Source organism: Panthera leo, chromosome D4, assembly GCF_018350215.1.
Source record: "Panthera leo isolate Ple1 chromosome D4, P.leo_Ple1_pat1.1, whole genome shotgun sequence".
NCBI lineage: Eukaryota > Metazoa > Chordata > Mammalia > Carnivora > Felidae > Panthera > Panthera leo.
The window spans coordinates 29,075,670-29,089,207 of NC_056691.1; the positions used below are offsets into that span (position 1 = coordinate 29,075,670).

The 13,538-nt window shown below is 53.8% G+C and overlaps 1 protein-coding gene across 4 annotated transcripts in view; it reads left to right on the top strand.

Moving 5' to 3' along the window:
* LOC122204446 (aminopeptidase O (putative)) overlaps positions 1-6,935 on the top strand; it is a 342,257-nt gene extending 335,322 nt beyond the window's left edge. For 2 of the 4 annotated variants that reach the window (XM_042911920.1, XM_042911922.1), the window contains 3 exons: positions 1,199-1,285; positions 3,186-3,330; positions 6,383-6,935. In XM_042911920.1, coding sequence (XP_042767854.1) covers positions 1,199-1,285; positions 3,186-3,326 — 228 coding nt within the window. In that variant the 3' untranslated portion in view covers positions 3,327-3,330; positions 6,383-6,935. Of the gene's footprint in view, positions 1-1,198; positions 1,286-3,185; positions 3,331-5,747; positions 5,995-6,382 lie in introns of all 4 variants that reach the window. The other 2 variants (XR_006195667.1, XM_042911921.1) reach the window with 2 other exon arrangements.
* Positions 6,936-13,538: the final 6,603 nt, after the last annotated feature.

Sequence of the window (13,538 nt, forward strand, 5' to 3'; positions counted from 1 at the left end):
GCTGCCCACAAGCAAAAAGCAGCACCACCAGATCCCCCGAGTTAACACCCAGTCTTGGAGAGGACTGTAGCCCAGGGGAAGGATTCTTCCCAGAAGATTTGTTTCTTCATACTTACTTGTTTGTGTGCAAATCTATTTATAGTAGATTAAAGGAGAGATCCGGCCAACAGTGGGTAATGATATAATTTACAGGGGCCCCAGTCAGAATGTTGAAATTGCTTACATTATCCCATTGCCACAAATGGATTACTATGCAGGGTCTCCCTTTTTCAAAGACAATGAAAACAAAGAGGGAAGGAAGGAAGTTAGGTGCTTGTAATCACTTCCATGTATGGCTGATGTTGAGCCAGGAATGGAATAGAAAGTGGTGAACTCCTCACTAGGGATAATTGAGAGGGCTTTGAGGCATTGGCCTGCAACTAGATTCTGAAAACCAAATTCGGGTAGACTCTCCGGCTAAAGAATGTGCCAGCAGTGCCAAGAGCTGGCTGGGGCTCTGCCTGCATCAGCAGAGCTAGCTAGTGCTGGGACTAGACCCCCATATTGTCTGTAGGGGCTGGAGCTCCTGGCAAGTGCATTCTGGTAAACCTTTAGTCAAGTGGATCTGGACTGAACGGCGCCCACATTTAGCTCGTTCATTGGCGGCAGGCTGCACAGACCTGCAGCACAGTGCCCTGCTCTCCTTCCTGTCCCCGGGCGCCCTCCCCAAATGCTGCAGAGGTGAGCTGTGCATCTTCTCGGGAATGTGGAGAGCAGTGTCTTCCTGAATTTACCTTGTTTATTGTTAACAGTCAGCAGCATTGAACCAGATTGGTTATTGCAGGAAATTAAGCAGTTGCAGTTTTAAAGGGAACCTTCACTAGTGGCACGCTGGAGGACAGAGCAGTCACCTGGCTGGGATGTGCACTTCATTTCCCACTTATGTTTTGCATTTATCTGTTTTGTCTTGCAGAATTGCACTTAAAAACATCAAAACACCTAACTAAAACGTGTATTTTGCTCTCCTAAAATTGACAGCCTTCCAGTGAGGCACATGGTTCCTTTCTTTGCAAAAGAAATTAAACTAAAATGAGATTTGGAACGAAGTATCATTAATATTCTTGAGAGTGTAACTTTTGCTAATACAAATTCTGTCATTAAGATAGGCTAAGGAAACCCACCAGCTTGTTGCTTACTGGATTTTCTCTCCTTCCTTAAGGTTCGCCATCGGTGGTGTGAACTCATCATAAAGCATAAATACACAAAAGCGTACAAAGATGTGGAGAGATTCCTCCAGGAGGATCAGGTAATTCTTTTAATTACCTGGGAATTCTTTTAATGCTGTCTCCTGACTGTCCAGTGCATTTACTAACACAGGGACCCAGGTCGTTAACATCTTTTTCATCACAAATACTTAAGCATTTTCCAAAGATTTTTAAGAAGTAGGTAGGAGCTTACCTAACACATTTTGGAGCTGATTCCCCATCTCCCCCCACTTTGTCCCTCTGAAGCATGAATTACACCTCTTAAAAGCTTTGGTGGTTTGACCCAGCTGTGGACCACTGTCATTACTAAATGACACACATGCAGACCTCACAGCATCCCCAAATCTCAGGTCAGGCCATGGCTTAGCTGTCACGGTGTGTGTTCGTGTCTTTAGCGGCTCTTATTTAAAGTATGCGTGGACATGAGACTAGTCAGGGAGAGCCGGCCTGGCTAGGACAGTCTGGTCTATACCTGTACCAGCCACACCCTGCCACACCTCACTGTTCACCAGGGGAAGGCAGTCACCTTCCAAGGAGCCTGCAGGAAACATGTATGCGCATGAACGTGTTGGGGGGTGTCTGCCTTGCGTCCTCTGCACCACCCACGTCTGCCCCGCACGGCCGTGCATGGTGATGTGTGTTCTGTGGGTTCTGTCAGCTGCTGGAAGGCAGCCTGCAGCTGGTTGCTCTTAGCGTGACCATTGTGAGCGAGCTTTCCGCCGGGTACTGTGGGCTGAGAGAATGGAGCCATGCTTCAGTGGGGGTGGGGCAAACAAAGGGACTTTTGATAGGGCCTGAGTATGGGGGGCAGCCGGCAAGTAAGGGCTCGTTCTTCCCACAAAGAAAAGTACATGACTTTGTACCAGGAGAAATGTCACATTTGCACAGTTGGAGCAGAGGTGTTTGGAAACACAGACAACAAAGACAAAATATAAGAGCAACTTAAGGTCTGTTCTGAAAACCAGAAGTAACTCCTTTTTAGAGCCAAGACCGTTGCCAAATAAGGATGACCATAACTCAGCTTTTTAAGGAAAGGATTTTTGAGCCCCATACTACCAAATTTTTATCTTGTGCTAAAAGGATCTTTTGAGATCCGCCCTCTAATTTGCTCCAACAGACTGTAACCCGTGGCATAAGTAAGCTTGGAATCAGAGAAAAGGCAGAACCAAAGGGTTCTTTTGGTCTTCCAGAACCTAACTGGCTGTTTGTAAAACTGTAGGAAAAATGCAGATGTGCATGTCTGTGGACCATTGTCAGTACCAAATGACTCACAGCATCCCCAAGTCTTGGGTCAGGCCGTGGCTTAGCTGTCACAGTATGTGTCCATGTCTTCAGTGGCTCTAATTTAAAGTATGTGTGGAGAACATTGTTTTGGGAACTGAAGAGGCGGTGTTTGCTGCCACGGCAGGGATGGTTGAGGGGCTCTGTCGGGCTGGGCTGACGCAGCGGACATATTTCCCTGGGTGGGGTGACGTTCTCCCCGCCGTGATGCCATGTGACGTGCTGGTCTTCATTCCCCAGCCGCGCCTCAGGGCGTACTTCCCTGAGAGAGGTCCTGCAACCCTGTGACACGCACACCACGCCTCGGAGGCCACTTTCAGCCACGCACGTTTCCGTGGTGGGCATTGTGGGGACCTCCCTGACTCTCCCTGGTGATACCGACACAGTCATCCCTGGAGAAATGCTCGTGCGTCATTCTGTCACCGATTAGATTGCCACCACAGTCCTGTTGATGGAATTGATTGTTAAGAATTCCAGGGGGCTTCAGTGTGAACAAGAAAGTGAAGGGATCGAAAACTGTTGGCTTCAGGAGGACAGCCACTCGGCCGTCTTCTCTAGGGTCTTTGTAGTTTCCACACGGGCAAGTGTGTGTTCCAGCAGCGCAGACCGTGTGCATGTGGACGTGTCATTTCTTTCCCTTCCGTGCTCTGTGCCCCACAGGCCATGGGCATCTACCTCTACGGGGAGCTGATGGTGAGCGAGGACTCCCGGCAGCAGCAGGTCGCCCGCCGCTGCTTCGAGCTGACCAAGGAGCAGATGGACAGATCCTCAGCCCAGGTGGTGGCCGAGATGTTATTCTGAAGAGGTGATTCTCTCTCTTCCCTTTCTCCACTGTTCGGTTCTAACCAGAGATTCCTCGTAGGAGCCACGTGAGTCGATAAGGAGGCGCTGAGCCACGGTCCTCCACTCCTCAGTGGCTGGTGGCCTGGGAGTGCAGGCAGAACTCACGCTAGGCTGGCCAGGTTGGCCCCAGGAGCAGAGGCTGCCCACCCCGGCGGAATCACTTCCCTGGGCACTGCTTTGGCCACTTTAGGTTTTGTTACTTGTAGGGACAAAAACGCAGGAGAGCATTTGGAATAGGTTTGGACGGTGGAAGCACTGATCCAGTCTTCTGGTGAGGGCTCACACGGGAGCACGTTGCTGGGTTACCCCGAACCTTGAGCTCCGTGCAGGCATCTGGGTCCATCCCCAGCCCACCATCTGTATGAGAAAATGAGGGGTCTGACCAACTTGAGGGCGTCCTGCCAAGGTGTGCCATGTGCTCCTCGACCCCGCTGTGCCTGGTTTATTTCTCACCTCATGTTGGAGTGGAATCTCCTCCTGGTCTGCGCTGCAGTGCAAGTCCTAAGTTATTTAAGCTGCTTCCTGTTAATTGTCTTGGAATTGACCTATTAGATGTACATTCTAGGAGTGTTTAACTGTGGGTTTCTGCATTTCACAAGTCACGTAGCAGGGGTATGTGCAGCTTTGTTAAGTACAGTTGTGGGACTGTGGGTGTATTGTCATTTGTTACCTTCTCAGTGTTTCTTCACAGTTTCACATGAGGTAATGGGGCCCGTCTAATTCTGTCTTTTTTTAAACTTCACATCAGATCTCAAGCATTTTTCATGTTCTACAGCTTATCGACAGGTAGAATTCTTAATGGTTATGTAATATTTTATGTTGGTATTCGTAACCCAGTGTCAGATTTTGTTTGCTTCTGATGTTTTGCTGTATATTAAGACCATTTCTAACTTGTGTTAGTGTCTTAGTTATTTGAAAGAACTCTGATATGAAGGGGAGAAAAGGGATTTTTAAAGTAGGATCCTCTTTTTCCATAAGAGTGCAGGAACCACACTTCCCAGGAAACAGAGTAGTGGAAATGATTGCCATGGCTGTGCGTCCTGTATAGCTGGACCCAGACCCTTTCCTTGGTGGCTTCGGGTCCTTCAGGGCCGGGCCAGTTGAGAGGGACCGGTTCCCTTGCGGTGGGCCCCCTGTAGTAAGAGTATAGATCATATTTCTCTTTAGATTTTCGGTTTCATGGAGAGCTTGGGGTTCTTGAAGACTGAAACACAGTGGGGCGGGCTGTTCGGCCCACTGTCCCCTGTTCCAGCTTGTGGAGAACCACAGCGGGCACCATGGGTCTCCGTTCCTCCTCGTGAGTTTTCGCGGAGGTGGTCACGAGTCGGCTCCTTCCTGGGAACTCTTCCCGTTCCTGCCCCTTGTGGGTGAACGTGGGGGCCCCGTGCGTGCCCCGCCCCTCGGCCGGCCCTCAGCGACGACCGCACCGGCCGGCCCCGCGGGTGCAGACGGCAAACCGCGCAGGGGCAGCCGCTCGTTGCCTTTTTAATTTTGTGCTCCAAGGCTGCACAGAGCCCTTTCGATTTAAGACACTGGGCCTCTGGGACGCCAGGTAAACGCGCAACAAGGCGAAGTCAAGGCCACGCGGGAGCGGGCGGAGCGGTGTCGGCGCCTGGTGCGTGAGGAAGCCAGCGCGTGCGGTGCGGGCGGTGAGCAGGCGCGGCGCTGCTCCGAGTGCTCTGGCTGCTTGGGTTCCTGGCATGCTGATTTGTGACTTCAGATTAAAATCACATTGCCAGGGATTACCACGCAACCACGACCTTGGCTGCTCCTCCGGAAGCCATAGTTCTCTCTCTCTGCAGTTCGGAGAACACGCTCATCTTGTAGCTCTTCTCCAGAAACGGAAGAAGCCGACGGCTGTGGAAGATGCTCGCCGGGCCCCCCCAGTGTGCCCAGCCGACGACCTCTCTGACGAGGTGCAGAGCTTAGCTGATTGGTGAACAGTGACTGGTTTCCGCTTTGTTCACAGTGGCTAAGTTCTGCACCTGAAGAGAAGGTGAGATGGGGACAGTTAAGTTGGAGCTGCTGGGGCAGAGGCCGCCGCCGGGTGGTCCGCTCAGGCACCGGGCGCCGCTCCGGACGAGGCGACACCCGCGTGGCTCCGAGGATGCAGTTTCTCCTGTCGTGAATGCATGAGTGTACCGAAAGTCTGTGGGACTATCAGTCCACTGATTAGACACCTGTCTGAACGGTCAAATGTATTGAAAGCTGCAAAAATTCTTCTTACATACAAACTAAAGCTAAGTGCGCCGGCAAAAAGTCCAGTCAAAACTGTCAGCAGTTGGTTGCATGTGAGTAGGGCCGTTGCTTTCAGAGGAGACCCCTGGTTGCGGTCTCCCCCTCCTCCCGAGCATGGTAACCTCTCTTTTGTGTTCGCAGCCCCGCAGGCCGGCGCAGGAGCTCCCAGCTGAGGCACTGCTTCCGGGCTGTCGATTGGACCCGCCCTCCGGTGCCTACTGAGCTGATATCAGTTCTCATTTTACACACTGGCTCAGTTCAGCAGGAACAGGAGTCGAGCCCTAGAGCAAAAAGCCTTCCTGTGTGTAAGTGCCCGGAGGCTCCGGAGCTGGGACTGCGCTCACCGAAGACCGCGCGCCTGGACCCCCGGCAGCGGCGGCGCCCGTCTGTATGTGGCCCTGGGGTGTGGATGTTGGTGGCATCGTAGTGATACGTTGACATGCAGGGGACGAGGGGACGGGCTTCCACTCCTAAAGGCAGAACGCGGTTAGCGCTTCACGGGACCCAGGCCGCGCTGCCTCCTTGTGCGCTCGCTGGGTTCAGGCTGCGGAAGCAGGTGCAAGGAATGGGGCCCGGGTTACGGTCGCTGGCTTTCACAGCCGTGTGTGAGCAGTGCGGCTGTGGACCCCACTGTGGGGTCGTGAGGTGCGGCGGGTTTCATCCCATCCTCTCAGTCTTGTCTCCAAAGTGGAGAGCGAAGGCACGCAGCGGTACTGGTTTACAAGAATTCTTCCGTTGTTACCAGGCTGTAAATTTTATTGCTGTTTTCTTTGCAGGAAAGATCACAGCGAGATTCTTTTTCATGCATCTACTCCTAGCCCTGGTGGGACCGGGATCACATTGACCCTGGACATCAAAGGAAGGGTATTGGGGCTGCTAAAGCCATCAGCCAGCAGCGTCCAGGCCTTGGTGCTTCTCTTTCCAGAGGCTGCTGTCCCTGGAGTTCACGGACCGCGTGGTGCCTTTGTCCCCCGCCCTGAACTTGCCACCCCAAGACACGCAATCTGAATTGGATCTCTTCTGTGAGGTCAAGGCAGTTCTTTCACACAAACGATGAAAGCTGTCTGAGAAAAAATCAGAAAAACTGCTGAACTTGTTGCATGGATCCTCTCAGCATATGGCTGCACTGGATGTTTTTTAGAATTCCAGGAAGTCAGAGATTCTGTATACTGGGATCAGTGAACACCATTTGGTATTCTTCTCTGGGTCATTTCAGAAAGATCCTACAGGATTGTCTTGATTGCTAGGTCTTGTTCTTTAGCTATTTCTGAAAGGGCAGGGTAAGAATCCAAGATGTGTTCATAATAAAACATGATTGCTGTTTTTGTATTCCTGCATGCTTCTGAATTTCATACTTTTTATTATTATTTTTTAATACTGTTTAAAAAGAAAAATGACGTTACCCCAGGGGTATTCTCTGCAACCTGATACCGTCCCTCCTGTCCACCGGTTGGTCTGTCACCCTCCCAGGTGGCCATGGGAGCGTGAAGGGTATGCTCCTGCTCTGATGGCGCACACGTGCGCACACGCACACGGAAACCAAGCTTCCAGGCGCTGTTCTGGAGGGAGGGTGGTGTGAAACCGCGGGAAGCCCTAGTGGTTGGTACCATCCCGAGATTGTGCCAGAGCCCGAGCTGGACGAGAGCAGCCTCAAGCGCGGCTCCAGGCTGTGTTCACCCGGCTCTGAATCGGGCTTGTGGGAGGAAGCGTGGTTTTAACACATTCTTTCATTAAAAGCTCTTGGTCTCCAGAATTCTTTTAACGGTGACTGTTACTCTAGAAGGTTTCCTGGGGGTTTGCTCTTCTCTGTTACATGAGTTGCATATGATTGTATGTGCTTTGTTAGCCATAGTGGTACAAGATTCAAATTTTGGGGGCCCCCTGGGTGGCTCACTCGATTGAGCACCTGGCTCTTGAGTTCAGCTCAGGATCCCGGGGCCATAGGATCGAGCCCCTTGTCGGGCTCCACGCTGAGTGTGGAGCCTGCTTAAGATTCTCTCTCTCTCTTTCTCTCCCTCTCTCTCCCCCCCGCTTGCGTGTTCTCTCCCTCAAAAAAGATTTTTATTTGTGAATTTGAATAAATGCAAGAACGCTGCTTCCTGGGAAGCGTTGGGATAAACGACACTGTCTCCCTCTGGTCTGTGTGAGTGTTCGGCCGTCTCGGGTGGAGCGGGAAGGGACCCAGAGGCACCGACAGCGCTTGCCCACCTGGCTGTGTGCACACAGCCACTCACTACCTCCTCGTGGGCTGTGGGCAACCAGCCGGCCCAGTGCTTAGCCTCTTCTTGTGAAAGCCTCCTTTGTCCTTAGAAACCACTGAGGCAGAGCTGAGCTACCGCACGCACGGGATTTTGCACCAGACAGCTAATTGCCTTGCTCCCATGATCCCAAGTCCTCTGGGGTCATCTGAACTGACGCCCCCGGTCACGGCTTCGGCTGAGTCCCGTGGGTTGTTTGCCTTCTCGGCTTGCAGACGCGGGCATCCTTACCTGTGTCGGGTGTGGTCCCGGACCACAGGGACCACGGGGAAGGTGAGGGAGGAAGAGTGAGTGGGCCTCCACGGAGACCTCCTGTTGGTGTTCCGACCACACCCCGTTATCCACCCCTTCCGAGTTTCTTCAGAATCTCGAACAGGTTTTCCTAGCTTGCACCTCAGCATCTCCTAAGAGGACGGCAGCGAGGGTGCAGAGGAGGAGCCCGTGGCCAGAGCCTGGCGGGGCTGCTGGATTGCAGAGTGGCCGCCGTCAGCCAGGAGGCAGGTCTCTAAGGCCGGCATGCTACTTTTTTAAATGTTTCATCTGCTTGCAGAAAAAAGCTTCACGCTGGTAACCGTGGTGGGTCACCTAGGGCGTGTAGTAGGATTTGAGTTAGAAAGCACCCTGCCCTCCCTGGGCTGCTTTTCTTCACATGACCACGTGGCACCTCCCAAGAGTGGCCTCGGTCCAGGCCGGAGAATTCGCAGAAGACCCAGGAGCCCTGGGGACAGAAGATGGGCTGTGGTGGAGACCAGGATCTGGGTGTGAGCCTGTCCTATCCTGGTTCCCACTGTGGATCTCGCCTCGATGGGTTTAACAGGCCAGATCCCCGAGGTGTCCTACTAAGTGACAGGCAACGTATGAATGTGGGTCCACATGCCTCAGGGTTTTCCTCCCTGGGACTGCACCACATGCTGTGGTCCGTGCACTCAGTGCTGCACTTGTCAGGGACGGCCCACCTCTTCACCAACGGGCTGAGGGTTGACAGGCCTCACTCTTCATCCCATTTGCTGTCAGAATGGGCCTGGGCCAGGGTGGGGTCAGGTGACCCCAGGTGACCTGCTTTGGGAAAATGGCAACTTGAGTCAGATGCACTCAAGTCACCATGGAGGAGTCACAAAAATCCTGTCTGCATGGCAGTCTGGCACACTTTCTCGGTGCCACAGTTTCTGCTGCCTGCTCCCCCGGACCCCGTTTCTGGCCTTGGTTCCCCTGACCCCTGCCACGATTCCCACGTGAAGCAGATGTGACGGGATGAACCATCCCCAGAATGAGCGTGGGAAGTAAACCAAGAGGAACGAGACTCTTACCAGCAAGATCGCACATCCCCAGCAGAGGGTCCCACAAATCCCCATGGGTTCCCTGGTCTAGCAAAGCAAAGAAACACCTAGCAACCGTGGTGCCTGCCCCTTACGGCTTCCTTAAGTGGTAACTCTGACCCCAAAACACTCAGCCTTTACTGGCTGTCAGGAACCAGTCGCTTCACGGGGGCTGTCGGGGGATCCCCACCAGGAGTGGAGTCTGTAAGCAGTCTCCCTTCTTGGGAGGAGCCCAGGCCCGCCAAGCCTTTGCAAGGGATGTGGGGGACGCTGCGGGAGCCCGCCACCACCCCAGCCAGGCGGTCAAGCACAGGACGGGTGGCGTTCTACCAGAAATTATCCAAGAAGCAGTCTTGTTCTCTGAGTTGACTGGTGCACTGCCAAACACCGTCCACCTCTCTAGAACCAGGGGGACAGGAGCCCATCTCCCCGGTTCACCTTGGCTTCCAGCATATTTGGCAGCGGCCAGGCCTCTGGTGTCCCCTGGGTCCTCCACCCTGTGCTTGGCCTGGCTGGGGCCTGGCTGCCACCCCCTGGCCAGCCTGAGGTGGTCCTGTGCCCCCTCTTCTGCAGTTAGGCTGAGGGGCCGAGCTTCAGAAGGAGGAGGTGTGGGAGCCCCCCACTCCCACCCCCACCCCAGGAGCCCCCGCTGCCTGTCCAGCTCCCACCACCCGGCTTTGGGCATCAGCCAGGGCCGAAGTGCTGGGAGCTCTGTCTGTACCAGGACTGGAAATGGAGGTGGGGGAGAAACAGGGAAGAAATACAAGGGAAGATGTTTCAGTTCTCCCTCTTGGCCTCTATTTTAGGATTACAGGGTTTCAAAGCATTTATTTTTATTGGAATTTCAAATCAAAACATCGAAGTAATAGTCTCCATCCCAAATGAGGTACAGACATGTCACAATAGCAAGCAGAACCCAGTACCCCAAGTATAGGAACCAGAAATAGTAAACTGTGTCCCTAACCTTCCACCATCCCTTTAAAATGAAGAACAGAGCTCCAAAAGAGAGGCTTCAGACAGATGTTTCCAGTGCGTTCTGGCTTTCTTCCCTGGCCTGCCTGGTTCAGTGTGGACACTTGGCAAAGGGTGAGTGCAGGCTGCACCTCGGCCTGGGTTGGAGCTGTGGGGAGCCGCGTGGGGCGGCCCATCTCACAGTGCCTGCCTTGACCTCAGTCGGCCTCACCAAAGACACCTGAAACCCACCGGGCAGCTGGAAAGCAAAAGCTGAGTGAGCTGTGATTAAGGGCCAGTGTTTTTAGAGCTCTATGTTCTGGGCCAACCACTTGCTCATTCAGTAGATGAGCGGCCGGGTAGGAGAATGAGGGGCATGAAGGGGGTCTGCCCACCCCTTCAGCAGGGCAGACCTACACTGGTGAGTGAGTAGTCTGTCCCAACGCGCCTCCTGCTTGACAGATCTTTGGGCACCCCAGGCCTGTGGCCTCTGCTAGCCACCCTGCCCGTGGTGACAGGGCCCACCGCACCCCATTCCTGAGAAGTAAGAGAGGGGCTGCTGCAGCTGTCACAGGCAGGTGACAAAGTGCAGCTGCTTTGGGGTTAGATGGTCCCTTGGAGTGCCCTCTCCTCAGGACACCTTGGGCTGAACCGGCTCCTGCTACAGAGGGGGAGGTGGGGGGGCTTCAGTGCGGGGTGGGGGTGGGGTGCCCAGCTATGGTAAAGACTCCATACCTAAGGGAGCCTAGACTTCTGGAGACCCTTCAGCCCAAGGTCGGGGCTGGGGGGGGGGGGGGGGGGGGGTAGAGAGAAGCCTGAGGGAGGTGTGGGTTTAAAGGGCTGTCTGGACCTCCCAGGGTGGTGCCCGAGGCCAAGCTCAGCGGGGAGGGCATGAACTCATGGCCCCCGCCCCAGGCCACTGTCCTGAGGACAATGACCTGGGCATTCCCTGGCTGGGCCCTGGGGGTTTACAGGGTGGAATGGGAGGAGAGGCGGATCCGGGCTATTCATAGGCGGGGGTTTTATAGATCTTTTCCCACCCTTTGGTGCTGTCTGGGAGATTGATCGGCTAATAAGGCATTTCTGTTCCAGTCCAGAGGGTGTGAAAAAAGAAGGAGGCGGCCATCAGCCGAGCCTGGGGGCGGAAGGAAACTCCGGTAAAACTAGACGTTCCCAGGACCAGCACTAGTAGCTGAGAGCCTCCTGCCAGGATGACGGGTGGGGATCGGGCACCCTGGTGTCGGAGCACGGGTGCAGAGGACCTGCTGGAGCAGCCCACGCTTGGGAGCCGGGCCTGGGAAGGGCTGGTGACAGCAACAAGACCGGCGTGTGTGTGCGCGTGTGTGCGTGTGCGCGTGTGCGTGCGCGCGCGCATGCGTGATGCAAAGCAGAACGCAGAAATGCAGGTAAAAGCCTCTCCGGCCGCAGATTTTCATCTGTCCCACACAGCGCACGTGAAACTGCCCTGGTGGAGATAAAATGAGCCCAGGGCTTTGGCTCCTCAGCCCCCAGGTCTGGGAAGAGACGGAGAACTCTCAAAAGGCTCGTCCCGCCACCTGCTCCAGCTCCCTGAGTCACTTCCGACGGCTCTGCCACTTTACGCCGCTGTCACACTGAGGGGGTGCAGGATGCCGCGGTTTCTCTTTTCTTAAGCCTCCTTGTGCTCCTTCTGCCGGCCTGTGGCGGTGGCTCCTCTGCCGGAGCCCAGCCCAGGAGGCGTTCCTGTCTGTGGGCGGTGCGGGAGGTGCCGGAACCGCATGTGGTTGGGCCCTGGCAGTACTGCCAAGAGCCCCGTGTTCCAGAAAGTTCTTTTCCGTTCTAACAGTCTTCCCTTGTTGCACCAGGTCTGGCAGAACAGGCCTCGGGAGCAGGAGTGTCCTAGGACTGGAGAGGATACTCCCGGAGATGGGAAAGGCAGAAGGAAAGGAAGCCCTCTGGGTTAAGACCTCAGCCCTCCTCAGCCTGATGCTTCAGGCTCCACCACCGACCGCCTGATTTCAGTCTCCCAGGACTTGAACATCAGGTATGGTAAGGAGAGGCTCTCAAAGGAAGTGTGAGTCATGGGGATAAATGAGAGGATAATTGGGATGGTGGGTCATGGCCCACACCCTACTCCCACCGGGGATGCTCGGGAAACCCCAGTCCTCAGGCCATCTTCCCTGTAAGTCTGGCATCTGGATGCAACCAGGTTGTCTTTTACTAGAAGACTCAATGTTCAAGGCTAGAACATAAGTCCCTTAAAGAAGCTGTAAAATGGCATGGTGCTGAGCAAAGTGTGGGAAATACCAGGGAGGGTGTCCCCTTGTGCAGCTCCAGGTGGCCCTGAACCCCCGTTCCCTCCTAGCACCGGTTGACATAAGCCTGTCTTGCAACAGGCAAACCTGAATCCACCTGTATGTGTTGCTGAATACAATTTTTTTTTTCTTGGTATACATCAAAGATGCAAACAAATAGAAACAATATGTAGAGCAAAAAGTAGGTTTCCCGCCACATGTTCACCTGGTCCCTTCTCCAAAACCTTCACCATTAGGAGCTTGACGGGCCTGGCCCCGCACAGACTGACTCCACAGATGCGCTCCGGTAAGCGCACGTCCACGCCCCCGGCTCTGTGCCCACATGGGAGCAGAGCGCACACCGATCTTTCCACGTGACAGCCTTTCAAGATTGGCTCGCAGGAGGAGCTTGACTTCTGTTTGGACGGCTCTGTGGTCTGAACATCACACCCTTCAGGAGGCAGTAGTGGTACATAGCTGGTGGGCTCCTTTGCTCAGAGCCCGGCCCTGCCAGACGTCATCTGTGCATCTTCCTGGGTTTGTTTCCTCATCTGTAAACTGGACAACTCTGTTAGGTGGTTGTGAGAATTTGATGAATGAATTGATGTAAAACCCTGATAACAGGGCCTAGCATCAACTGTAAGGGTGTGTGTTCCTCTTTGTTCATTTGTTGGTCTATTTAACCGTCCCTTTACCGCGGGGCCTTCGAGCTGTTTTCAGTGAGTGCCTATTTGAAACAGTGCTGCAGGAAGTCTCCCTGGGCATTCTGGGTATTCACGGCACCAGTGTGTCTGTGGGAGGGTTCCGGCGGGGTCCGTGCAACCCGAAATGGAAAACGGTGGCTCTGAAGAACTGATGTTTGTTAATGGAGAACAGGATATGTAAATTTTTTTTTAATATTTTAATTTTGGAAAATTTATATAAGAAAATTTACCGTCTTAACCATTTTCAAGCATACAGTGCAGTGACATTAAGTACCTTCCCAGTGTTGTGCGACCATCACCACCGCCTGTCCACAGAACTTTTTCATCTCCGCAGGGTGAAACTCTGTCCCCATTAAACTCTAACTTCCATCCCCAGACCGCCCCCTCCCTGCCCCTGGCAACCTCCATTCTGTCTCTATAAATTTGTCTA